This window comes from Papio anubis, chromosome 16 (genome assembly GCF_008728515.1).
Source record: "Papio anubis isolate 15944 chromosome 16, Panubis1.0, whole genome shotgun sequence".
Taxonomy (NCBI): domain Eukaryota; kingdom Metazoa; phylum Chordata; class Mammalia; order Primates; family Cercopithecidae; genus Papio; species Papio anubis.
Window position 1 is genome coordinate 60478734 of NC_044991.1, and position 27753 is coordinate 60506486.

At 49.8% G+C, this 27753-nt stretch overlaps 1 protein-coding gene across 1 annotated transcript in view; it reads right to left on the reverse strand.

Moving 5' to 3' along the window:
• The window catches only part of SNTA1 (syntrophin alpha 1), a 35725-nt gene extending 27307 nt beyond the window's left edge, over nt 1-8418 (reverse strand). Inside the window, exons 1-2 of the mRNA XM_003904849.3 lie at nt 7833-8418; nt 3696-3881 (exon numbers count right to left, since the gene is read on the reverse strand). Coding sequence (XP_003904898.1) covers nt 3696-3881; nt 7833-8142 — 496 coding nt within the window. The 5' untranslated portion in view covers nt 8143-8418. The remainder of the gene's footprint in view (nt 1-3695; nt 3882-7832) is intronic.
• Nucleotides 8419-27753: the final 19335 nt, after the last annotated feature.

A 27753-nucleotide genomic window follows, 5' to 3' on the forward strand; every position in this document is an offset into this window, starting at 1 on the left:
TCGGGAGGCTGAGGCAGGAGAATGGCGTAGACCCGAGAGGCGGAGCTTGCAGTGAGCTGAGATCCGGCCACTGCACTCCAGCCTGGGCGACAGAGCAAGACTCCGTCTCAAAAAAAAAAACAAAAACAAAAAATAAATAAATAAATAAATAAAGAGTTTCTTTAGGCCAGGCATGGTGGCTCATGTCTGTAATCCCAGCACCTTGGGAGGCCCAGGCGGCTGGATCACCGGAGGCTGGGAGTTCGAGACCAGCCTGAGCAACATGGTGAAACCCTGTCTCTACTAAAAATACAAAAATTAACTGAGCCATGGTGGCACACGCCTGTAATCCCAGCTATAGGACTGAGGCAGAGAATCGCTTGAACTTGGGAGAAGGAGGTTGCAGTAAGCTGAGACTGTACTACTACACTCTAGCCTGGGCAACAGAGTGAGAAGCTGTCTCAAGAAAAAAACAGTTTGTATAGAGGAGACAGTGTTTATGTTTTGTCTCCCCTACCACATGGTGAGCTCCTTCAGGAGAGGCCCTGGGTGTGTTTAGCTTCTGACTAATGTACACACCAGGCACACAGTAGGTGTCCATGAAAGTTTCTTGGCTTACTGAGGAGGAATGGATGACATGAGTTAGAGGGAAGGCTTGAGTATTCGCTCCTAAAGTCAGAAGATGCTTCAAGGTCACACATTTACGGATGCTACCCTCTCAAAACAACATACATGGGAACCCAGATAGATACATTCTTAATCTAAAGATGAGGAGGTGGGCCGGGCATGGTGGCTCACGCCTGTAATCCCAGCACTTTGGGAGGCCAAGGCGGGTGGATCATCAGGTCAGAAGATCAAGACCATCCTGGCTAACACAGTGAAACCCCGTCTCTACTAAAAATACAAAAAATCAGCCAGGCATGATGGCAGGCGCCTGTAGTCCCAGCTACTCAGGAGGCTGAGGCAGAAGAATGATGTGAACCTGGGAGGCGGAGCTTGCAGTGAGCCGAGATCCTGCCACTGCACTCCCGCCTGGGTGACAGAGCGAGACTCTGTCTCAAAAATGAATAAATAAATAAAAATAAAAAATAAAGATGAGGAGGTGAGAGGACCTCCGTGTGGATGTGGATTTGAATTGTGTCTATAGCAGAAATTTTACCATAGACTAAACTTTCAAACAATAGAAGCTAAAAGAGCTTACAAGTCAACTAAAATATGACATTTCAATGAATGTCAGTGGTTTCAAACCGCATTGCTGACTATAAATATCAAAGTAATGAGGCATGTGGGGAAAGTCTCCTATATCCATATCATTTATGTGAGATTCTATTATTTAACTTTGCCATTAAAATATGACTGATACACTTAAGCTTTTCAGATCAACACTCTACAGTCAGCTTTTTTGAAGTATCAAAAAAATGCATCTAGACTGGGCACTGTGGCCGGCAATCCCAGCACTTTGGGAGACTTAGGTGGGAGGATCCCTTAAGCCCAGGAGTTAGAGACCAGCCCGGGCAACATGGTGAAACCCTGTCTCTACAAAAAATTGGCTGGGTGCAGTGGCTTACACCTGTAATCCCAGAACTTTGGGAGGCCAAAGCAGGCAAATCACGAGGTCAGGAGTTCGAGACCAGCCTGGCCAGTATGGTGAAATCCTGTCTCTACTAAAAACACCCACACAAAAATTAGCTGGGCATGGTGGCATGCACCTGTATAGTCCCAGCTACTCGGAAGGCTGAGGCAGAAGAATCGCTTGAACCCGAGAGGTGGAGGTTGCAGTGAGCTGAGATCTCGCCACTGCACTCCAACCTGGGCAACAGAGTGAGACTCCATCTCAAAAAGAAAAAAAAAAAAAAAAGTCAGGCACGATGGCTCACGCCTGTAATCCTAGCACTTTGGGAAGCCAAGGCAGGTGGATCACAAGCTCAGGAGTTTGAGACCAGCCTGGCCAATATGGTGAAACCTCATCTCTACTAAAAATACAAAAATTAGCCGGGCATGGTAATGGGCGCCTGTAATCCCAGCTACTTGGAAAGTTGACGCAGAAAAATTGCTTGAACCCGGGAAACAGAGGTTGCAGTGAGCCGAGATCATGCCACTGTACTCCAGCCTGGGTGACAGAGTGAGACTCCATCTCAAAAAAAAAAAAAAAAAAAAATTAGCCAGGCATGGTGGCATGCATCTTTAGTCCCAGCTACTCAGGAGGTTGAGGTGGGAGGATTGCTTGAGCCCCGGGGGTGGAGGGTACATTGAGCCAAGATCATACTACAGTACTCCAGCCTGGTGACAGAGCAAGACCCTGTCTCAAAAAAAAAAAAAAACAAGAAAAAGAAAAATGTATCCGTGACATTTAAATAGATATACCTAAAATATAAAATAAAACAAAAACGAATGGGAATTGAGGTCTGGGGCCACAAGAAGGCCAAAGATCAATCAAGGACCCAGAACCTATTTGCTTCTGTGGCCTCTTGGACACTCCTTTAGGGAAACCAAGGCAACCCACCAGGATTTGGGCCTGGGACTCAACTCAGCAGCTTCTCTGGCCATGTTATTCTCCATCAGCCCCCGCCACCTCCGTGTGTCTGTTCTGGGCCATAAGCCAGAGACACATTCCTCAGGCCTCCACTGGCTTCCAGAGCTGACAGAGTTTGAGCAAAGGGCTGAGCAAAGCAGAAACCTCTTGAGAGACATGGCACAAGATGGTCGTGGGACAACCTCAGCAGGAGGCCTATAACAACTGATGGGGAAGCTGAGGCCCACAGAGGGCAAGTGTCCCACCCAAGACCACACTGTGAGGGAAGAGTGGAGAAAGTCATCCAACCAAGGTTCCACCACAAAACTCCTCTCTGATCATCGCTGGAAGGATCTGATGTCCTGCTCTATAAAAGCCAAGGCTTCCAGATGTGGCAGCTCATGCCTGTAATCCCAGCACTTTGGGAGGCCGAGGCAGGTGGATCACCTTAGGTCAGGAGTTCAAAACTAGCCTGGCCAACATGGCAAAACCCTGTCTCTACAAAAATACAAAAATTAGCTGGGCATGGTGACGCACACCTGTAATCCCAGCTACTTGGGAGGCTGAGGCAGGAGGATCACTTGAACCCAGAAGGCAGAGGTTGCAATGAACCAAGATCATGCCACTGTATTCCACCCTGGACAACAGAGCAAGATTCCATCTCAAAAAAAAATAAAGTAAAATAAAAGCTGAGGCTTCTCCCAAAGGAAGATGGGTCTTAGGGTTTTAAGGTCCAGGAACCAAAAGAACCTGAAGTCAAGAGCTCTTCAGGCCCCAAAGGAAATAATCTGAGCTGCCCCTTCCCCAGTCTGCACCCCTCTCTCCCTGTGTCACTCAGGGGCTGGCACACTCTGCCATGTACCTTTTTGCCCTAGTCGCAACAACCCAGAAAGGCAGGAGCTACATCCCCGTTTTACAGATGAGGAAACTAAGGCTCAGGGAAATGAAGTGACTTGTCCAGGGCCACACAGCTAGTGACTGGAAGACAGAAAATGCAAACCAGGTCTGCTTAGCTCTGTGCCAGCTCTCCCTCCACCACCCCACGCTGTCTTAAGGCAGGTCCCTAAGTTCTGTTTCTATTTTCAATCCTGCCCATCTCCCAGCCCCCAGTGCTGGGATGGGGCCTCTTGAGGCCTGGGGGAGGTAGGGAAGCAGTGGAACACCTCCACCCGGCCCGTCTGGACCCTGGAGCGTCAGTGCTTACCCTCCAGCACCACCTCCTTGCCTGTCTTCTTGAGGGCCTGCACCGCCTCATCATGGGTAGCAGAGGACAAGTCTTCCCCATTCACGGACAGGATGGCATCCCCCACATAAAGAGCCTCTGTCTGGTCAGCTGCCAATCCCTTGAAGATCTTGGAAATGAGAATAGGCATCTTGTTCTCCCGGCCGCCTGCATAGGCACAGAAGGAGGACAAGACTGAGGCAGATACTCCGACAATTGGGAGTCGCATCGAGGCACAATTATTTCTGAAGGCTTCCCTTGGTGCCTAGCCCAGTGCTGGAAAACGGAATAGGAGAATAAAGGGGATCTGAGAAACGTCTTGGAAGTTTGGGACACTAGTAATACTAATAGTACATCATTTTCGATCAGGTTCGGTGGCTCATGCCTGTAATCCCAGCACCTTAGAAGGCTGAGGTGGGCAGATGACCTGAGCTCAGGAGTTCAAGATCAGCCTGGGCAACATGGCAAAACCCCGCCTCTACTAAAAATACAAAAATTAGCCAGGCGTGGTGGCGGGCACCTGTGGTCTCAGCTACTAGGGAGGCTAAAGTAGGATTACTTGAGCCCAGGAGGTCGAGGCTACAGTGAGCTGAGATTGTGCCACTGCACTCCAGCTTGGGTGGCAGAAGGAGACCCTGTGTCAATAAACAAATTAATTAATTAAATGAATCATTTTCAAAATTCATAATGCTATAGTTTGATCCCTGGATCTTTTGATTAAGTGCTTTGGGTGTTCACTAGTGTTTGTGCAACTTACAAAGTGCTTCAATCACTTTTTCTTAAATATTTTGGATTTTCTCATGTACCCCATAAATATATACACCTACTATGTACCCACAAAAACTAAAAATGAAAATAACCAGATAAAGTGGCTCACGCTTGTAATCCCAGCACTTTGGGAGGCCAAGGCGGGCAGATCACTTGAGGCCAGTAGTTTGAGACCAGCCTGGCCAACATAGTGAAACCCTGCCTCTACTAAAAACATAAAAAAGGGCCAGGTGCGGTGGCTTATGCCTGTAATCCAGCACTTTGGGAGGCCAAGGCTGCTGGGTGGATCACCTGAGGTCAGGAGTTCGACACCAGCCTGGCCAACATAGTGAAACCCTGTCCCTACCAAAAATACAAAAAATTAGCTGGGAGTGGTGGTGGATGCCTGTAATCCCAGCTACTCGGGAGACTGAGGCAGGAGAATCGCTTGAACTGGGAGGCTGAGGTTGCGGTGAGCCAAGATTGCACCATTGCACTCCAACCTGGACAATAAAAGCGAAATTCCATCTCAAATAAATAAATAAATAAATAAAAACACAAAAAATTAGCTGGGCCTGGTGGCACACGCTTGTAGTCCCAGCTACTCAGGAGGCTGCGGCAGCAGAATCGCTTGAACCTGGGAGGTAGAGGTTGCAGTGAGCCAAGATCACACCACTGCACTCCAGCATGGGCGACAGAACAAGACTCTGTCTCAAAATAAAATAAAAATACAAAAATTAGCCAGGCATAGTGGGTGTGCCTATAATCCCAGCTACTCAGGAGGCTGAGGCACGAGAACTGCTTGAACCCAGGAGGTGGAGGTTGCAGTGAGCCGAGATTGCGCCACTGCACTCCACCCTGGACAACAGAGCAAGACTGTCTCACACACACACACACACACACACACACAAAAGAAGGCAACAATGTGGGAACCCACTGATACCCTCCAAACTGGAATCAAGAGAGAAGTCGGCTATTCCTATGGCCTCAAAAGACTGCTTTAGCAATCATAATGTTTTACAATCCAAAATCCAGGTTGGAAACCAAAGCCTTAGAGTCTAGCGATTCTAAAAACCTACCTGAATGGCATCTTGGATACAAAAGAAGCTAATACATTTTACTAAACGGCTTTATTACCAAACTCTTAAATGCCCTTTTAAAATAAGAAATAGTAATAATAGGTCACCTTAGTTGCATGTACCAAATGCCAACATTGCGTCTTTACAATATCCCATCACGTAGGCATGCTCAGTTTCCTATTAGGGAAACTGAAGTGTGGAGGGAAGCCCCTTGTCCAAGGTCACTCAACTAGTAAGTAGCAAAGCAAGCCAGTATTTGCACCTAGGCCTCCAGGCTCAAGAACCAACACTATTAACCCTACCACAGACGGCAAGTCAGGCCCTCAGATATCACACTCCTGGCTCATCCCCAGAATACTGAAGATGAAGAATTAGTGTCCCAGAGTGGGAGGTCATTGTTCCAAGGTCACACAAGCTGCTGGCGGAGCTGGGACTGGAACACCTCTCTTGACACCCACGCGGGCCCCACCGTTTGCTTATCTGCACAGAGCTTGAAGTCTAGGAGAGGAAGGGGTTTCTATTTATATCTGCCCTCCCCCACCTGAAACTAGGGGCTTCAGTTCAGTTTGAAGCTATGATCACTCATGGCTGCCTCAGACTAAGCTAGACTCTATAGGAGGGGTTACCATGGCAACAGGAGCCCAGATTTGGATCCAGTGGAAATACCTGAAGTCTCCTAAAAGTACCTTCCCCTCCACCTAGAAGTATGGAGCTGGGGAGTAACTTTGTGTGACCCTGGAAAGTCCCTGCTCCTTTCTGAGTCTCAGTGCGTCCATCTGCAGAATGGAACTCTGTATGAATAAGTTCCTTCCTGCTCTGACACACTGAGTGTATAATTTTTGGATTGGTCTGTTGCCCTATCCCATGCTGGAGATTGAGGGTAAGACTGGTGCCCATACCCTCATTTTCCCATTTCCCCTTTTTAGCCTCTCTTGGTTGGGTGCCTGGGGATCTGCCCTTCTACAGGAAAAGAATCAACTTCCCTGAGCACTCTCTGGGGGACAGTAGCTGATAACTAAGGTTCAAATCCCAGCGCTGACACTCACTGTGTAATGGTGGGAAAATCATTTTACCTTTCTGAGTCTCAGTTTCTTCATCTGCAATATGGGGATTATACTCCCTACCTTTCACCACTTGTTGCCAGGATGAAGTGGATCATGAGACTAGTGTCCTGGGCACAGCACCTGGCACACAGTGGTGGCATTCACCACTATCTGCACCACCTCAGCCAAGCCAAACAGTCTGGAGGCACTCATCAACAGAACCAGTACCAGGGAGACCCCAGAGGGTATGGTACATATTCAAGGTGGAAACAAAGGCTGACACCCTTTCCCAAAGCACCCTGCTAGGGGCTGGGATCCTGAGAAGCCGATGGGCAAGCATAGTGAACCCAGCAGCTGGGGGTGTGCAAGGATTTTGAGAACTATGTTTAGCTGCTTTGGGAGTATCTCCTGGCCTCCATTTTTCCTCTCCGCTAACAGCAGTAATTAACTAAGGCACCTACAATGTGCTGGTGTGGTGAGCCCTGCTCTCAGAAACATCACAACTCTATCATCCTCTTATACAATTGAGGCAACTGAGATTCAGAGACGGGACGGGACTTTTGCAACCTCACACAGCTGATCCTCGATTCAAACACAGTCTGGTTGCACCCTAACTGCACCCCACTAGCAGTCAGTCCTGGGTACTGAAAGCTCCATCCTGTGCAAGGTGGAGATGGTCAGATCAGGAGACCCAAATCCAGCTGTCAGGGCTCCCCGCAGCCTTCCTGGGTCCTTAGATTCCTAGGTCCTTGCTGGCCTTCTGCCTGTGACCCCAGTCTGTGCCTGCACCCAGGCCTCCTATCCACCCCTGTGCTTCGCAGACTGCAGGCCTCCCCTCTGTACCCACCTTGGTTGCTTCTCAGGGACTCCCTCCTCCCTGTCCCACTGGTATCCCGGCCTCAACCCCCTTTCTCCACCCTCTGCTTTCCGGGGGACCCCTCTTGTCCCTGATGTTCATGCTGGTTGCCTCTCAGACCCCCACGCCTCCACACAGAACTCCCACCCACGTGTCCTTGGTGCTCCCACAATCTCCTCCACACCTGTGTCTTCCGTGCCCCCTAAGGCCACCAACTACCGAAACCCACTCCGACCTTGGTGCGCCCAGTGCCCTCCGTTACCTGTTTCCTTAGACCTCCCTTACCCCCGGACAGGAGGCCTCCAGCTCCATGTCCTGGGCGCGCTGCCAGTCCCTTGCGCCCTCGGCGGCCCCCAGACACCACGACCCCGCGCCCTCGGTGTCCCGCGCCCACCTTTGATGCTGATGCCCAGCCCACCGGCGTCGGCCTTGCGCACCGTCACGCGGCGCCGCTGGAGCAGTAGCGCCTCTGGCAGCTGCGGGGCCCCCGCGCCCGGCTCCGCGGCGCCGTTGAGCTGCGCGGGCTCCGGCTCCCGCGGAGCGCCGGACTCGGGACCAGGGTCGCCGTCGGCGGGGCTCACGGTCAGCACGTCCTCCGCCAGACTCAGCAGCACCCGCTGCCACCGCTCGCCGCCGGTCCCCGAGCCCGCCCCGGCGCGCAGCTCCAGCAGCCCGGTGCGCGGGGCGCGCCTGCCGGACGCCATCTTCGCCTCCGAGACCCCGGGACGCCGCGCTTGCCCTGTCCCGCCGTGCCCAGCCCGCTCCGACCAAGCTCCCAGGGCAGAGGGCAGCGGGGGCCCAGCTGGGCCAGCCGCCACCCTACCCGGGCCGCTGTGGGAGGCGATCTAGGGGCGGGGCTACCCGGGGGTGTGACCAGTGCTGGGGACTGGGCCTCGGGCAAACGCGGGAGGCCGGGGCGGGGCCCGGGAGCCGAGGGCCGCAGTGTGAGACTACCTAGGGGGCGGGTCAGAAGGGCGGCGTGGCGGGACCACTAGGCAAGGCGAAAAGCCCGGGAGGCGCGGTGCTGGGCGGGGCGTCGGGGGGCGGGGCTTCGCGTCCTGGGCGGAACCCAATCAGCCCGCGCAGTGGGCTCTGCGCTCGGAATGTCCATCGAGGGCCGGGACTGTAGCTCCCGGACGTGGGAGCGCATGAAAAAAAAACAGAACCACGTATCCTGGTGCGAAGCACTGGGCATCGGGCTGGGCTGCATATGGCGGAGGACTGGGCTGCGTATGGTGGTCTGGGCTCCAGGGCTTGAGTTGAAGAGGTAGACACCGGCCAGGCGTGGTTGCTCACGCCTGTAATCCCAACACCTTGGGAGGCCTAGATGACAGCCCAGAGGCTCGAGGCTGCAGTAAGCCGCGATCGCGCCACTGCACTCCAGCCTGGGTGACAGAGCGAAACCCTGTGTCAAAAAAACAGAAAGGTGGACGCTGAGCCGCGAGAGACCTTGCAGGCAGAGTTGCTAGTTGGGGAGCTGAGGAAGAAGCTGGTTTCCCATCAGGTGGTCGTGGCTTTGGTCTGTGGGCGTGGCTTATCGTTGGCGTGGCTTCTAAAGGTGACAGGCCCCGCCCCCGGAGGAGAGAGCTGCCGACTCCGCTTAGGGCTTGGGGAGGGGGTGGGCAGGATCCCCACTTCAAAACTGGAGGGAAGTTTAAGAGATTAATCCCTGGCTGTGTTCGCAGTCAAGTATAGAAAAGCCTGAAGTCCCACACTTTGAGGCCTGGCAGAAAAACCCAGAACTCCTAGTGTGTGGGAAGAAGGCTGCAAGGTGGGGCTCTGGGTCTGGGCCTCTGGAGACCTGGTTTCTAATCCTTGCTGCCTGTGTTAGCTCCAAGTCGACCTTGGTCCCCTCACGTTACTGCTCTAGGCCTCAATTTCCTCATCTGTAAAATGTGGATCATAATAATACCTACTTCACTGGGCTGGTGTGAGGATTAAATCAATGTGAAAACACGTGGTAAACTGTGACTCTATGCTATAATCACTTTCATTTAGTGACTGCTTACTCTTAGCTAGGGCTAGCAGAGTATTTTCCATGTGTTATCTCATCTTTACATTAGCCTCCTGGAGTAGCTAAGAGCACTCCCAGCTGGGCACAGTGGCTCACACCTGTAATCACAACTGAGGTGGGAGGATCGCTTGAGCACTGGAGGTCCAGACTGCAGTGAGCTGTAATTGCACCATCGCACTCCAGCCTTGGTGACAGAGCAAGGAAAAAGAGCACCCCTCTTATATGGAAGGGAAAACTTGGATTTAGTCTAATTGGCCTAGGTCACACATTTATGAGTGAGGCAGAGCTGGGATTCAAACCCAGGACTGTTTGACACCAGTGCCTGGGCACTGAACCACTCTGCTAGACAGCTGACAAATACAGAGGTAAAGCATGATTGCAATCAGAAAAAATCCACCACATCACACAGCTCAACTGGCCTTCATACCTGCTTCTTGTCTCTATCCTCCATTTCTAGCTGGGATATGTCGGGCAATAAATAAGTAAGACCACACCAGTGTTTTGACTCCCTGAACTTTTGGGTAAAATCCTCCACATAAGATATCATCAAGAAAAAAAAGAGGGGGCCAGGTGCGGTGGCTCACGCCTGTAATCCCAGCACTTTGGGAGGCTGAGGCAGGCGGATCACGAGGTCAGGAGTTCGAGACTCAGCCTGGCCAACATGGTGAAACCCCATCTCTACTAAAAACACAAAAATTAGCCAGGCATGGTGGCAGGCGCCTGTAATCCCAGTTACTTGTGAGGCTGAGGCGGAAGAATCGCTTGAACCTGGGAGGCAGAGGTTGCAGTGAGCTGAGATTATGCCACTGCACTTCAGCCTGGGCAACAGAGCGAGACTCCTTCTCAAAAGAAAGAAAGAAACAAAGAAACAAAAGAAAGAAAGAAGGAAAGAAAGAAAAGAAGAAAGAAAAGAAGGAAGGAAGGAAGGAAGGAAGGAAGGAAGGAAGGAAGGAAGGAAGGGAGGGAGGGAGGGAGGGAGGGAAAGAAAAAGAAAGAAAGAGAAAGGGAAGAAAGGAAGAAAGAGAGGAAGAGGGAAGGAAGGAGAAAGGAAAGGAAAGGGAAGGAAGGAAGGAAAGAAAAGAAAGAAAGAAAGAAAGAGAAAGAAAGAAGGAAAAAAGGAAGGAAGGAAGGAAGCAAGCAAGCAAGCAAACTCAGGGCCAGACACAGTGGCTCGTGCCTGTAATCCCAATACTTTGGGAGGCTGAGGTGGGTGGATCACTTGAGGTCAGGTGTTCCAGACCAGCCTGGCCAACATAGCGAAACCTCATCTCTACTAAAAATATTTAAAAATTAGCGGGGCATGGTGGCAGACACCTGTAATCCCAGCTACTCAGGAGGCTGAGGCAGGAGAAACACTTGAACCCGGGAGGCGGAGATTGCAGCAAACAGAGATTGCACCACTGCACTCCAACCTGGGTGATAGGGTGAGACTCCGTCTCAAAAAAAAAAAAAACCAACAACAACAACAAAAGGAATTGTTTTAAGTTAGAGTGGTGTCAAAACAGTAGAGACACAGGTTTAGAAAAAGAACCCAGGGTCTTTCATACATATATATATGGGATTCTGAGGATGAAGGATCACTTGAGGCTAGGAATTTGAGACCAGTTGGGCAACTTAGCAAGACTCCATCTCTACAAAGTAAAGAAATTAGCCAGGCTTGGTAATGTGCACCTGTACTCCCAGCTACTTGGGAAGCTGCAGTAGGAGGCCTGTTTGAGGCTGCTACAGTGAGCCACAATCATGCCACTGCACTCCAGCCTGGGTGACAGAGCAAGGCCCTGTCTCAAAAATGAATGAAAGAAAGTGAGAGAAAAGAAGGAGAGGAGGGAGGCAGCGAAGGAATATAGCATTGTATATATGCATTGATATCTTAAAAGTATGACTGAACTTAAAGATTGTAGGACAGCCTGGGGAATTTGGGGTAAGCACTTGTGATAAATAACTACAGCCTACTTGGCTTGTGGAAGCTTCACTCCAGTGGTAGAGAAGGGAGGGGAGGAGAGACCCGGCAGGAGGCAAGAGACCAGCAGGGAATTGAAGTTCCTTTCCCAGGACCAAAGCCTGGAACCAGATCCTTAAAAGTCCCCCCACGTACTGCCCTGCTTTAAAAAGACTTAATGAGGCCCAGACAAACTTGCTGAGAAAGATCCCTAAGAGAGGATTTCTCCTCTGGGGGACAGTTTTCTGTGGCTATAACAGGAAAGAGGGGAAGGAGTGATGTGTGCAAAGGGGCTAACACAGAAAGAAGATGTAGAGCCAAGGAAACAGCGACATGTGCATGCATGTGTGTATGTCTGTATGTGAGTATGGGTGTGTGTGTGTTTGTGATCACACTTGATAGGCAGTGCCAATCACCAGTAGCTACCCCCAAGAACCCTGCAGCTGCAGGAATGCTCTACCCCTACACTGTGATCAGCCAATGCCTCTCTGCTGTGGCTCAGAAATTGGCCTCCCAGATAGATACACATAGGCCCGGCTCCCTGCCAAGCCCCAGGCAGAGCTCCCAGAGGAAAACAGTTCACTCCCAAGGGATAGGAGAGGGAGAAGGGGAAAAAAAAGGGGAGAGAGGCTGCCCAGCCTACTAAAGTCTCTGTAAGCTCTGGCCAGGCACGGTGGCTCACACCTGTAATCCCAGCACTTTGGAGGCCTAGGCGGGTGGATCACCCGAGGTCAGGAGTTCAACACCAGTCTGGCCAACATGGTAAAACCCCATCTCTACAAAAATACGAAAATTAGCCGGGCACAGTGGCTCAAGTCTGTAATCCCAGCACTTTGGGAGGCCAACGCCAATGGATCACGAAGTCAGGAGATAGAGACCATCCTGACCAACATGGTGAAACCCTGTCTCTACTAAAATACAAAAACTTGGCCAGGCACAGTGGCTCATGCCTATAATCCCAGCACTTTGAGAGGCCAAGTCAAGCGGATTGCTTGAGGTCGGGAGTTCGAGACCAGCCTGGCCAACATGGTGAAATCCTGTCTCTACTAAAAATACAAAAATTAGCTGGGTGTGGTGGCACACATCTCTAATCCCAGCTACTCAGGAGGCTGAGGCAGGAGAATGGCTTGAACTCAGGAGGTGGAGGTTGCAGTGAGCCGAGATCACACCTCTGCACTCTAGCCTGGGTGACAAAGCTAGACTCTGTCTCAAAAAAAAAAAAAATTACCCAGTCATGGTGGCACGTGCCTGTAGTCCCAGCTACGTGGGAGACTGAGGCAGGGGAATCACTTGAACCCGGGAGGCGGAGGTTGCAGTGAGCCGAGGTCACGCCACTGCACTGCAGCCTGGTGACAGAGTGAGACTCCATCTCAAAAAAAAAAAGATAGATAGATAGATAGATAGATAGATAGATAGATAGACAGACAGATAGATAAAAATTAGCCAGGCATGATGGCGGGTGCCTGTAATCTCGGCTGCTCGAGAGGCTGAGGCAGGAGAATCACTTGAACCCCAGAGGCGGAGATTACAGTGAACTGAGATCGTGCTATTGCACTCCAGCTTGGGCAACAGTGCAAGACTCCATCTCAAAAGTAATACTACTACTAATAATAATAATACAAAAATTAGCTGGGCTTGGTGGCACATGCTTGTGATCCCAGCCACCCAGGGGCTGAGGCACAAGAATAACTTGAACCCAGGAGGCAGAGGTTGCAGTGAGCAGAGATGGTGCCACTGCACTCCAGCCTGGGCAACAGAGCAAGTCTCTGACTCAAAAAAAAAAACAAAAAACGAAAGTCTCCACAAGCTCAAACCCTTGTATCAAGTGTCTGGGGTCCTGGTCAGAGAGGGAGGTCCCTCTGCATGGGCTCTAGGGCAGGGATCAGGAATTCCTATACTCCTGGCTTCCCAGACCCAGTGATGGCAGTAACAATGAGAGTTCACATGACCAAATGCCTTCCATAATAAGTGCTTTCCATGGATCATCTCGTTTAACCCTCAAGGCGGCCTAGGAAGTAGGTCCTATTATTATCCCCATTACACAGATGAAGAAACTGAGGCTCAGAGATGAAATAATGAGCCCACTGTGACACTGTACTGTAGCCTGAAAAAGGTTTATATCTAAGTGGTGGATAAGAGGCTTCCAAAATCTAAAGCTCTGAGGGGCCCTATGGGATGGAAACAAAATCAGGTACTTCCATTATGTTGCCTTTTTTTTTTTTTTTTTGAGACGGAGTCTCGCTCTGTAGCCCAGGCTGGAGTGCAGTGGCCGGATCTCAGCTCACTACAAGCTCCGCCTCCCGGGTTCACGCCATTCTCCGGCCTCAGCCTCCCGAGTAGCTGGGACTACAGGCGCCCGCCACCTCGCCCGGCTATTTTTTGTATTTCTTAGTAGAGACGGGGTTTCACCGTGTTAGCCAGGATGGTCTCGATCTCCTGACCTCGTGATCCGCCCATCTCGGCCTCCCAAAGTGCTGGGATTACAGGCTTGAGCCACCGCGCCCGGCCTATGTTGCCTTTTAATCTTTATTGCAGGCCGGGTGAGGTGGCTCACACTTGTAATCCCAACACTTTGGGAGGCCAAGGTGGGCGGATCATTTGAGGTCAGGAGATCGACACCAGCCTGGCCAACATGGTGAAACCCCATCTCTACTAAAAAATACTGAAATTGGCCAGGTGCAGAGGCTCACGTCTGTAATCCTAGCACTTTGGGAGGCCGAGGCGGGCGGATCACGAGGTCAGGAGATCGAAACCATCGTGGCTAACACGGTGAAACCCTGACTCTACTAAAAATACAAAAAAATTAGCTGGGCATGGTGGCAGGCGCCTGTAGTCCCAGCTACTCGGGAGGCTGAGGCAGGAGAATGGCGTGAACCCAGGAGGCAGAGTTTACAGTGAGCCAAGATCGTGCCACTACACTCCAGCCTGGGCAACAGAGTGAGACTCCATCTCAAAAGAAAAAAAAAGAAAAAAGAAATATCAGCTTCCTAAAATCTTGGCATTTAGGAGGGGAAACCTGTTAAATGCCATCAGGTCCAATTTCCCCCATCCTACTCTTAACAAGCAGCCCCTTTATAGCATCCCTGAGACCTTCACCTCTAGCCTGAGCTTGGATGTCCCCAGTAACAGGAATTCACCTTTCCATAAGGCAGTCCATCCAGTTAAGAGGCCACTCCACACCTCCCAAGTCAGGGCAGGGAAGAGAGAACCCATACTCACATTTTTTAATCATGATTAAAAAATCACATTTTTAATCAGTGTTAGGGACTCCAAACTGCCTCCTCAAAATGCATGTTCAAATTTAAGTTGAGAGCCAGGCATGGTGGCTCACTCCTGTAATCCCAGCACTTTGGGAGGCCGAGGTAGGTGGATCACCTGAGGTCAGGAGTTCAAAACCAGCGTGACCAATATGGTGAAACCCCCTCTCTACTAAAAATACGAAAATTAACCAGGCATGGTGGTGGGCACCTGTAGTCCCAGCTACCTAGGAGGCTGAGGCAGGAGAATCACTCGAACCCAGGGGCAGAGGTTCCAGTGAGCCGAGATTGTGCCACTGCACTGCAGCCTGGGCGACAAAGCAAGACTCTGTCTCAAAAAACAAACAAACAAATTGAAGCTGAGAGAAAGTCTCTAACAATTCCCCCACAATTAAAAAAAGAAAACAATTTCATTGGAAATGCTTGTAAAAAAATAAAAAAAAAGAAGAAGAAGAAAATACATAATAATGTACCTGGCACACAACGAAATAGAAGGCCGGGTACGGTGGCTCACGCCTGTAATCCCAGCATTTTAGGAGGCCAAGGTGGGCAGATTGCTTGAGTCCAGGAGTTCGAGACCAGCCTGGGCAACATGGCGAAACCCTGTCCCTACAAAGAACACAAAAATTAACCAGGTGTGGTGGTGCATGCCCGTATTCTCAGCTATTCTGGAGGCTGAGGTAAGAGGATCTCTTGAGCCCAGAAGAGGCTGCAGTGAGCTGAGATCACACCACTGCACTGCAACCTGGGTGAAAGAGTGATAACCTGTCACACACAAAAAAAAAAAGAAAAGAAAAAAGAAAGAGAGAGAGAAAGAGAGGGAAGGAGGGAGGGAGGGAAGAAGGAGAAGGAGAAGGAGAAGGAAGGAAGGAAGGAAGGAAGGAAGGAAGGAAGGAAGGAAGGAAGGAAGGAAGGAAGGAAGGAAGGAAGGAAAGAAGGAAGGAAGGAAGGAAGGAGAAGGGAAGGAAGGAAGGAGAAGGGAAGGGAAGGGAATGGAGGGAGGGAAGAAGGAAGGAAGGGAGGGAGGAATGAAGGAGAAGGGAGGGAAGGAAGGAAGGAAGAAGAAGGGAAGGGAAGGAAGGAGAAAAGAAGGGAAGGGAGGGAGTGATGGAGGAAGGCAAGAAGGAAGAAAGGAAAGAAGGAGAAGGGAAGGGGAGGGAGGGAGGAAGGAAGGAAAAGGGAAGGGAAGGAAGGGAGGGAGGGAGGAAGGAAGAAAGGAAGGAAGGGAGGGAGGGAGGGAGGGAGGAAGGTAGGAAGGAAGGAAGGAAGGTAGAAAGGAAGGAAGGAAGGAAGGAAGGAAGGAAGGAAGGTAGGAAGGAAGGAAGGAAGGAAATAGAACATGGTCAATTCATCTGGGACCTCTCCTGCCTGATACCATTCCTCCTTCCCATGTCCAGAAAAAAAACTATGATTCAAAATTTCTGATACTGATTTTCTTACAATTCATTATAGTGTTAATATCTATGTATGAATTCTAAACAATCTATTGTTTAGTTTTACATTTTTTAACATCAAATAAATGGACGTTTTTCCTTCTGCTTTTGGAATTTATATTCTCTAATTGTATTAACTGCACTCTATTATCTTTAATTACTCTCTCCCAGATTATTCACTATGTTTGTCAAGTATTTAGTGCTAAATATTTTTCTTTGTATTTATTTATTTATTTATTTATTTTTTTATTTTTATTTTTTTTTTTTTGAGACGGAGTCTCGCGCTGTGTCACCCAGGCTGGAGTGCAGTGGCGCGATCTCGGCTCACTGCAAGCTCCGCCTCCCAGGTTCAGGCCATTCTCCTGCCTCAGCCTCCGAGTAGCTGGGACTACAGGCGCCCGCCACCACGCCCAGCTAGTTTTTTGTATTTTTAGTAGAGACGGGGTTTCACCATGTTAGCCAGGATGGTCTCGATCTCCTGACCTCGTGATCCGCCCGCCTCGGCCTCCCAAAGTGCTGGGATTACAGGCTTGAGCCACCGCGCCCGGCCTGTATTTATTTATTTATTTTTATTTTTTTATTTTCTAAGACGGAGTTTCACTCCTGTTGCCCAGGATGGGGTGCAGTGGCACGATCTCGGCTCACTGCAACTTCCCGGGTTCGAAACCCCATCTCTACTAAAAATACAAAAAATTAGCCGGGTGTGGTGGTGGGCACCTGTAATCCCAGCTACTTGGAAGGCTGAGACGGGAGAATCCCTTGAACCTGGGAAGTTGCAGTGAGCCAAGATCACACCACTGCACTCCAGCCTGGGAGACAGCAGAGCGAGACTCTGTCTCAAAAAAAAAAAAAAAAAAAAAAACAACTGGGGGTTTCACCACGTTGGCCAGGATGGTCTTGAACTCCTGACCTCAGGTGATCCACCCGCCTCAGCCTCTCAAAGTGCTGGGATTACAGGTGGGAGCCATCGCACCCGGCCTCTTTTTATTTATTTTATTTTATTTTGAGACAGAGTCTCACTCTCGCCCAGGTTGGAGTGCAATGGCACTGCTACCTCCGACTCCCAGGTTCAAGTGATTCTTTCAACTCAGCCTCTAGAGTAGCTAGGATTACAGGCTCATGCCACCATGCCTGGCTAATTTTTGTAGAGACGGGGTTTCACCATGTTGGCCAGCCTGGTTTTAAACTCCTGACCTCAGGTGACCTGCCCGCCTCAGCCTCCCAAAGTGCTGGGATGACAGGCGGGAGCCACTGTGCTCAGCCTGAAGGTGGCAGGCAAAGCTTTCTATCAAAGAAGGCCAAATGCCTCTTGCCCAATCTTTAATTATCTCTTAAATTAGAGCATCTTACTCAAATCTCCATGTCTCTTAACTTTCTTTCATATCTTCTCTTTTCTTTTTTCCATACTGCATTCTGAGTAATTTCTTCAGTGATATCTTCCAGTTTACTAATTATTTCTTTAGCTAGAACTAATCTACTGTTTATCCTATTCTTTGAATTTAAAGTATCAATTGTGACATTTTTTATTTCTAGAAATTCCACTTTCTTTTTTTTTTTTTTTTGAGACGGAGTCTTGCTCTGTCGCCCAGGCTGGAGTGCAGTGGTGCAATCTCGGCTCACTGCAACCTCCACCTCCCAGGTTCAAGTGATTCTCCTGCCTCAGCCTCCTGCGTAGCTGGGATTACAGGCATATGCCACCACACCCAGCTACTTTTGGGGGTTTTTTTTGTTTGTTTGTTTTGAGACGGAGTCTCGCACTGTCGCCCAGGCTGGAGTGCAGTGTCATGATCTCAGCTCACGATAACCTCCACCTCCTGGCTTCAAGTGATTCGCCTGCCTCAGCCTCCCAAGTAGCTGGGATTACAGGTACCCACCACCATGCCCAGCTAATTTTTTGTATTTTTAGTAGAGACAGGGTTTCACTATGTTGGCCAGGCTGTTCTCGAATTCCTGACCTTGTGATCCACTCACCTCAGCCTCTCAAACAGCTGGGATTACAGGTGTGAGCCACCGTGCCCGGCCGTGGTACTGTATTTTTAGCAGAGACAGGGTTTCACTGTGTTGGTCAGGCTGGTCTCCAACTCTGACTCGTGATTCCTGCCTCAGCCTCCCAAAATGCTGGGATTACAGGCATGAGCCACCATGCCCAGCCCTGCTTGATTTTTCATATCTGTCTGATTATGTCTATAGTATCTTTTTGAGACAGAGTCTTGCTCTGTCCCCCCCAGGCTGGAATGCAATGGCGTGATCTCAGCTCACTGCAACTTCCGCCTCCTGGGTTCAAACAATTCTCCTGCCTCAGCCTCCCAAGTTAGCTGAGATTACAAGCGCCCACAACCACCCCTGGCTAATTTTTTGTATTTTTAGTAGAGATGGGGTTTTGCCACATTGGCCAAGCTAGTCTTGAACTCCTGACCTCAGGTGATCCACCTGCCTCAGCCTCCCAAAGTGCTGGGATTACAGGCGCGAGCCACCATGCCTGATGTAGTCTCTCTATTCTTTACCCATGCTTTTGATACCCTTTTGAAATGTATTTAAACCTATTAATTGTACTTATTTTACATTATCTATATAGCAGTTCTTTTTTGTTTTTATTTCATCTTATTTATTTATTTATTTTTGAGGCAGGGGTTCACTCTGACACCCAGGTTGGAGAGCAATGGCACAATCTCAGCTCACTGCAACCTCCACCTCCCAGGTTCAAGCGATTCTTCTGCCCCGGGCTCCCGTGTAGCTGGGATTACAGACATGTGCTACCACTTGCAGCTAATTTTTTTGATTTTTTAGTAGAAATGGGGTTTCACCATGTTGACCAGGCTGGTCTCCAACTTCTGACCTCAAATGATCCACCCACCTCGGCCTCCCAAAGTGTTGGGATTAAAGGCGTGAGCCACTGCGCCCAGCCTCTTTTTGTTTTTAAAGAGACAGGTGCTTGCTTTGTCACCCAGACTGGAGTACAGTGGCATGATCATAGCTTCCTGCAGCCTCTAACTCCTGGGCTCAAGACAGGCAAGCCCCAAAATTGGGCCTTAGCCTGAGAAGCTTCTTGGCTTCTCCCAGGAAATAATTCAAAGGTGAGCCAGTGGTATCAGACAGCAACTTTTATTGAAGCAGCAGTGTACAGCAGCAGCAGAGGTACTGCTCCTTGCAGAGGAGGGTTAACACATAGGCAGTGTGCCCAGAGTAGCTTCATCTGGGCTGGGGGCAACTGTATTTATACCCACTTTTTGTTTTGTTTTTTTTTTGAGATGGAGTCTGGCTCTGTTGCCCAGGTTGGAGTGCAGTGGCACGATCTTGACTCACTGTAGCCTCCACCTCCTGGTTCCAGCGATTCTCCTGCCTCCGCCTCCTGAGTAGCTGGGATTACAGGTGTGTGCCACCACGCCCGGTTCATTTTTTTTGTATTTTTAGTAGAGATGGAGTTTCACCATGTTGGCCATGAACTCCTGACTTCAGGCGATCTGCCCACCTCAGCCTCCCAAAGTGCTAGGATTATAGATGTAAGCCACCCGCGCGGCCTATACCCACTTTTAATTATATGCAAATTAAAAGGCAAGTTATTCAGAACTTTCCGGAAAATGGGCTGAGTTTCTGGAACCATATAAGGTAACTTCTGGGCCATTGCCATGGCCCATTGCCATAGTCTTTCTAAACTGTCATGGTACCAGTGGGAGTGTCTTTATGCAAATGAGCAGTGAGGGCAACTAGTGGTCATTTCGGTCACTATCTGCTGATTTGGGCTGGCTTCTTCACTGCACCCTGGATTGGCCAGATTCTGCTCTGATCAGCGGGATGGTGACCAAAGTCAAGACCAGTGCTTGGGCCGGGCGCGGTGGCTCAAGCCTGTAATCCCAGCACTTTGGGAGGCCGAGACGGGCGGATCACAAGGTCAGGAGATCAAGACCATCCTGGCTAACACGGCGAAACCCCGTCTCTACTAAAAATACAAAAAAAATTAGCCGGGCGTGGTAGTGGGCGCCTGTAGTCCCAGCTACTCGGGAGGCTGAGGCAGGAGAATGGCGTGAACCCAGGAGGCGGAGCTTGTAGTGAGCCTAGATCGCGCCACTGCACTCCAGCCTGGGTGACAGAGCAAAGACTCCGTCTCAAAAAAAAAAAAAAAAAAAGACCAGTGCTTGGAAAACAAATCTTGCTGATCTACCTCAAAACTCCTGGGTTCAAGCTATCCTCCTGCCTCGACCTCCCAAAGCACTGGGATTACAGGCATGAGCCTATATAGTAATTCTGATTCTGAAGTCTTGGTGGCTCTTTTTTCTTTTTCTTTTTTAAAATTTGCTTTAATTTAATTTAAATAGAAACGGGGTCCCACTATGTTGCCCAGAGTGGTCTGGAACTCCTGGACTCAAGCCATCCTCTCACCTTGGCTTCCCAAAGTCCCGGGATTACAGCATGAGCCACTGAGCCCAGCCTTTTTCTTAAAGCAATAAAAGAATGGCTACTCCATAGACAGCAGCTGGTGGATCTTTTTTCTTCGTTACATGTGTGTAATCTTGTCGACTACGCAGTTTATATGCATTCTTTGAGGCCTGGTATGAAGTAGGTTCTATTCCTTCAGAGAGGATTTGTGGGTACTTCTGTCAGATGCCTGATGGTACAGCCAACCTGAGAGTGCTTTCAAGGCGGGGCGTGGTGGCTCATGCCTGTAATCTCAGCACTTTGGGAGGCCCAGGCAGGTGGATCACGAGGTCAGGAGTTTGAGACCAGCCTGACCAACATGATGAAACACAGTCTTTACTAAAAATACAAAAATTAGCCGGGCATAACGGTGCATGCCTGTAATCCCAGCTGCTCAGGAGGCTGAGGCAGGAGAATCACTTGAACCCGGAACGTGGAGGTTGCACTGAGCTGAGATCATGGCACTGCATTCCAGCCTGGGTGACAGAGCGAGACTCTGCCTCAAAAAAAAAAAGTGTGCTTTCAATATTTAGCATGAGGCTGGGCACAGTGGCTCACACCTGTAATCTCAGCACTTTAGGAGGCCAAGGCAGGCAGATCACCTGAGGTCAGGAGTTTGAGACCAGCCTGGCCAACATGATGAAACCCTGTCTCTACCAAAAATAAAAAATTAGCTGGGCGTGGTGGTGCATGCCTGTAATCCCAGCTACTTGGGAGGTTTAGGCAGAAGAATCGCTCGGACCTGGGAGGCGGAGGTTTCACTGAGCAGAGATCATGCCACTATACTCCAGCCGGGTCATTAAGAGCAAAATGCCATCTCAAAAAATAAAATAAAATAAAATAAAATATTTTAGCATGGGATCTTTGGATTCACACAAGGAGTAGAAATACAGGTTGCAATACCATGTGAGGTTACAAATTCTCAGAGATGCTTTCCCCCCGCCCACTATGTTCATGATGGAGAAATTTCTTTGCTGGTGCCCTCTGCAAGATTTTTGCAGTCCACTCTTTCTTTATTTCTTTTTTTTCTTTTTTTTTTTTTTTGAGATGGACTCTTGCTCTGTTGCCCAGGCTGGAGTGCAATAGCGTGATCTCAGCTCACTGCAACCTCTGCCTCCCGGGTTCAAGTGATTCTCCTGTCTCAGCTTCCCGAGTACCTGGGATTATAGGCACCCGCCACCATGCCCAAGTAATTTTCTATTTTTGTAGAGATGGGGGTTTCACCATGCTGGCGAGGCTGGTCTCGAACTCCCGACCTCAGGCGATCCGTATGCCTCGGCCTTCCAAAGTGCTGGGATTACAGGTGTGAGCCACCGCGCCTGGCCCAGTCCACTCTTTCAATGAGGATGTAGCCTTTCCAGACCCTGGCTTTATGTGAGGGTCACCTAACAGCTTTTTCACCCTGGGTGGGCCCTGGGCTTGTCTCTTGCCCCATAATTCCAAATGTGCATCAAAACTGAAGCTTCGTGGCTGGACGGGGTGGCTCACATCTGTAATCCTAGCACTTTGGGAGGCTGAGGTGGGCGGATCACAAGGTCAGGCGATTGAGACCATCCTGGTCAACATGTTGAAACCCTGTCTCTACTAAAATACAAAAATTAGCTGGGTGTGGTGGTTCCTGCCTGTAATCCCAGCTACTCAGGAGGCTGAGCCATGAGAATCGCTTGAACCCAGCAGGCAGAGGTTGCAGTGAGTCGAGATCATGCCACTGCATTCCAGCCTGGGTGACAGAACGAGACTCTTTCTCCAAAAAAAACAAAAACAAACAAAAAAAAAACCTGAAATTTCTTGGTGGGCACAGTGGCTCGTGCCTGCAATCACAACACTTTGGGAGACCGAGGCTGGCAGATCACCTGAGGTCAGGAATTCAAGACCCACCTGGCTAATATGGTGAAACCACGTCTGTACTAAAAATAAAAAATTAGCCAGGTGTGGTGGCACGCACCTGTAATTCCAGCTACTTGAGAGGCTGAGGCAGGAGAATCACCTTAACTCAGGAGGCAGTGGTTGCAGTGAGCCAAGATCACGCCACCACCACACTCCAGCCTGGGTGACAGAGCAAGACTCCATCTCAAAAATAAATAAATAAATAATTTAAAAGAATAATAAAACTGTAAAAAAATTGTTTTTAAGAAAAACAGGCCGGGCGCGGTGGCTCAAGCCTGTAATCCCAGCACTTTGGGAGGCCGAGGCGGGCGGATCACGAGGTCAGGAGATCGAGACCATCCTGGCTAACACGGTGAAACCCCGTCTCTACTAAAAAAATACAAAAAACTAGCCGGGCGAGGTGGCGGGCGCCTGTAGTCCCAGCTACACGGGAGGCTGAGGCAGGAGAATGGCGTGAACCCAGGAGGCTGAGCTTGCAGTGAGCCGAGATGGTGCCACTGCACTCCAGCCCGGGCGACAGAGACTCCGTCTCAAAAAAAAAAAAAAAAAGAAAAACAAAAAAATTAGCCAGACATGGTGCTGTGCACCTGTAGCCCTAGCTACTCAAGAGGCTGAGGCAAGACAGTCGATTGAACTTGAGAATAAAAGAGTTCGAGGCTGCAGTGAGCTATGATTGCACCGCTGCAGTCTAGCCTGGGTGACAAAGTAAGACCCCGTCTCTTAAAAAAAAAAAAAAAAACGCCGGGCGCGGTGGCTCACGCCTGTAATCCCAGCACTTTGGGAGGCCGAGGCGGGCGGATCACGAGGTCAGGAGATCGAGACCATCCTGGCTAACACGGTGAAACCCCGTCTCTACTAAAAATGCAAAAAATTAGCCGGGCGAGGCGGCGGGCGCCTGTAGTCCCAGCTACTCGGGAGGCTGAGGCAGGAGAATGGCGTGAACCCGGGAGGCGGAGCTTGCAGTGAGCCGAGATCGCGCCACTGCACTCCAGCCCGGGCGACTAAGCGAGACTCTGTCTCAAAAGAGATGAGGTTTCAGAATTTTGGCCGGGCATGGTGACTCACGCCTGTAATCCCAGCACTTTGGGAGGCTGAGGCAGGCAGATCACGTGAGATCAGGAGTTCGAGACCAGCCTGGCCAACATGCTGAAACCTCATCTCTACTAAAAATACAAAAAGTTAGCTGGGCATGGTGGTGCACCTGTAGTCCCAGCTACTCAAGAGGCTGAGGTAGTGGGATCGCTTGAACCTGGGAGGCAGAGGTTGCAGTGAGCCAAGATCGCGCCACTGCACTCCAGCCTGGCGACAGAGCAAGACTCTGTATCAAAAAAACAAAAAAAATGAAATTGTTCACAGGGCAGGTGGTGGTGACCTGAACTGGAAAGGTGACTGCAGTGAGGATGGAAAGGTCTAAATATAATTAAGAGGTATTAAGGAGGTAAGATTGCTAAGCCTTGCTAATGGCTTGTGTGAAGGAGATTAAGGAGAGTTAATGACATATGGAAGATATTTAAAGTGTGTGACTGTCTAAGATAACCTAGGAAGAGAGCATAGAGAAAGAAGAAAAATGGGCCATGTGCTGAGCCCTGGAGTAGATATGAAGCTGAAGAGGACAGAGCAAGCATAGACAAACCAGCTCTGGAAGCAGGACACTCGCTATAGTGGGGGATGTATAGGATGGTGATTAAGGGGTTTTCCACTTAAACCAGACATGAATCCTGGGCCTGTAATTCTGGCCCCACAATAAGAAAATCAACCTTGTTGGGTGATGGTGATGCTTCAATCTGGGCTCTGATGATGTTCAGTTAGGGAGGAGTAAGACGCTTCCAGAGAATAGAAGCACAGGTGCCCACAAGCGGTGGCTCATGCCTGTAATCCCAGCACTTTGGGAGGCCAAAGCAGGTGGATCACCTGAGGTTAGGAGTTCGAGACCAGCCTGACCAACATGGTGAAACACTGTCTTTACTAAAAATACAAAAATTAGCCAGGTGTGGTGGCGGGCACCTGTAATCCCAGCTACTCAGGAGGCTGAGGCAGGAGAATCGCTTGAATCCGGGAGGTGGAGGTTGCAGTGAGCCCAGATTTCCCCATTTGCACTCCACTCCAGCCTGGGCAACAGAGAGACTCCATCTCAAAAAAAAAAAAAAAAAAGAAGGAGAAGGAGAAGGAGAAGAAGAAGAAGAAGGAGAAGGAGAAGAAGAAGGAGAAGAAGGAGAAGAAGAAGAGAAGGAGAAGAAGAAGAAATACAGGGGATAGGAACCAGGGCAAAGGGTTTGGCTTTTTCTTTTTTATTTCCACCCCCGCCGAGATAGAGTGTTGCTCTGTTGTACAGGCTGGAGTGCAGTGGCCCAATCTTGGCTCACTGCAACCTCCGCCTCCCGGGTTCAAGTGATTCTCCTGCTTCAGCCTCCTGAGTAGCTGGAATTACAGGTGCCTGACACCATGTCCGGCTAATTTTTGTATTTTTAGTCAAGACAAAGTTTCACCATGTTGGCCAGGCTGGTCTCGAACTCCTAACCTCGTGATCCGCCCACCTCAGCCTCCCAAACTGTTGTGATTACAGGCATGAGCCACCCAGCCGGGTTTTTTTGTTTGTTTGTTTTTTGAGACAGGGTCTCACTCTGTTTCTTTTTTGTTTGTTTCTTTGTTTTTGGAGAAAGGGGTCTCAATCCGTCACCCAGGCTGGAGTGCAGTGGCGCAATCACAGCTCACTGCAACCTCCGCCTCCCAGACTCAAGTGATCCTCCCACCTCAGCCTCCTCAGTAGCTGTGACTACCGGTGTGCACCAATTTTTTTTTTTTTCGGAGACATGGGGTTTCACCATGTTGTCCAGGCTGGTTTGGAACTCCTGAGTTAATTCGATCCACCTACCTCAGACTCCCAAAGTCCTGGGATTACAGGGGTGAGCCACCATGCCCTGCTGGTTTGACTTTTTGGCTGGAGATCATGAAAGGCCAGGAAGATGTTATCCTTGGCAGAGAACGATTCAGAGTCATGGTCTAGGAACTTTTAGTCCCAATCCAGAATTTCATTAGAGAGGAACAAGAGGCCCAAGAGGAGGTATCCCCAGCTGCGTCCTTCCCACCCTTATATTGGTCACTCACAAAAGACACTGTTGCTGCCCTGGAGACAAGCTGAAGATTTCACATCCCGGCGCCACCTGACAGATGCCAGGAGGGGGCAGCAGAGAGCCAGGGTCGCAAGGTCCCAGCCGGTGCCATCAGCCCTGAAAGTGTTGGAAGGCGGGAATGGGATGGGAAGCTGGGCTCCTTGAGGTTGTCACTTTTTGTTTGTCGGTTTGGTTTTGGTTTTTGAGGTAGAGTCTCACTCTGTTACCCAGGCTTAAGCGTAGTAGCACAACCACGGCTCACACGCATCCTCGAACGCCTGGGCTCAAGCGATCCTCCCATCTCAGCCTCCCAGGTAGCCCACCAACAGGCCTGACTATTTTTCTTTTTCTTTTGACAGAGTCTCACTCTTTCGCCCAGGCTGGAGTGCAGTGGTGCTATCTTGGCTCACTACAACCTCCACCTACCGGGTTCAAAGGATTCTCCTGCCTCAGCCTCCCGAGTAGCTGGGATTACAGGTGCCTGCCACTAGGCCCCGTTAATTTTTGTATTTCTAGTAGAGACAGGGTTTCACCATGTTGGTTAGGCTGGTCTCGAAGAATTCCTGACCTTGTGATCCGCCCGCCTCAGCCTTTCAAAGAGCTGGGATTACAGGTGTGAGCCACCATGCCCGGCCGTAATTTTTGTATTTTTAGTAGAGATGGGGTTTCACCATGTTGATCAGGCTGGTCTCAAACTCCTGACCTCATGATTCACCTGCCTCAGCCTCCCAAAGTGCTGGGATTACAGGCATGAGCCACCATGCCCAGCCCTACTTGATTTTTTTTCATATCTGTCTGATTATGTTTATAGTATCTTTTTGGACCTGGACTTGAGCCACCGCACCCAGTTCAGGCCTGGCTATTTTTCTTTAATTTCTGTAGAGATGGAGTCTTGCTGTGTTGCCCAGGCTGAGATTGTGACTTTCGAAGCACGTTTTTCCCTTCTCCATGTGAGGATTACACATCCATTTTACACATAATGGTGTCACCATTATTATACCATTATTATACCAGTCGCCAGTTATTGAGCCCCTCCCATCTCTTTATTGCAACCCTCCAGAGTCACAGACTGGACCAATGGAAAGAGAACCAATGTGAGGCTGGGCACAGTGGCTCACACCTGTAATCCCAGCACTTTGGGAGGCCGAGAAGGGTGGATCATTTGAGGTCAGGAGTTTGAGACCAGCCTGGCCAACATGATGAAAACATGTCTCAGCTGGGCACAGTGGCTCAGGCCCGTAATCCCAGAACATTGGGAGCCTGAGGAGGGCAGATCACGAGGTCAAGAGATCCAGACCATCCTGGCCAACATGGTGAAACCCTGTCTCCGCTAAAAATACAAAAATTAGCTGGCATGGTGGCATGCGTCTGTAGTCTCAGCTACTCAGGAAGTTGAGGCAGAAGAATCACTTGAACCTGGGAGGCAGAAGTTGCAGTGAACTGAGATCGCGCCACTGCACTCCAGCCTGGTGACAGAACAAGACTATGTCTTTTTTTTTTTTTTTTTTTTGAGACTGTGTTTCGCTGTTGTTGCCCGGGCAGGAGTATAATGGCCCCATCTCAGCTCACTGCAACTTCCACCTCCTGGGTTCCAGCAATTCTCCTGCCTCAGCCTCCTGAGTAGCTAGGATTACAGGTGCACACCACCATGCCTGGCTCATTTTTTGTATTTTCAGTAGAGACGGAGTTTCACCATGTTGGCCAGGTTGGTCTTGAACTCCTGACCTCAGGTGATCCACCTGCCTCGGCCTCCCAAAGTGCTGGGATTACAAACGTGAGCCACCATGCCCGGCCAAGACTTTGTCTTTTGGAAAAAAAAAAAAAAAAGAAAACAGTGTGGGGGTCAGACCAAGGGCATCAAACCCTGATTCTCCCACGGACTCATCGTGTGACCTCAAACAGGTCACTTCCTTGCTGTCTCACTTTTCTCATCTGTAAAATGAGGATAATAAAACAAAAGACTGGAGGGTTCTGAAAGCACTAAACTTGCCTTGTGTAAGCAAAGTACCTGGCACATGAGAGCCTCCATGAACTTCATTTCCTTCCCCTGGCTTCTGTAGACTGTTTTATTTTACCTATTTGTTTGTTTGCTTGCTTTTCTACTCCACAATAGAGGTAATGGACTGTTTTTATTTAAACAAATGTTAAAATGTCATTTAACAGATATTCACTGTCACTCTGTCCCTGGTCCTGTCCTTGGTACCGGAAACATAGAGTGGCGTCCCAGGTGAGCCCAAAGCAGGAAGGCACCCACTGTGCGAA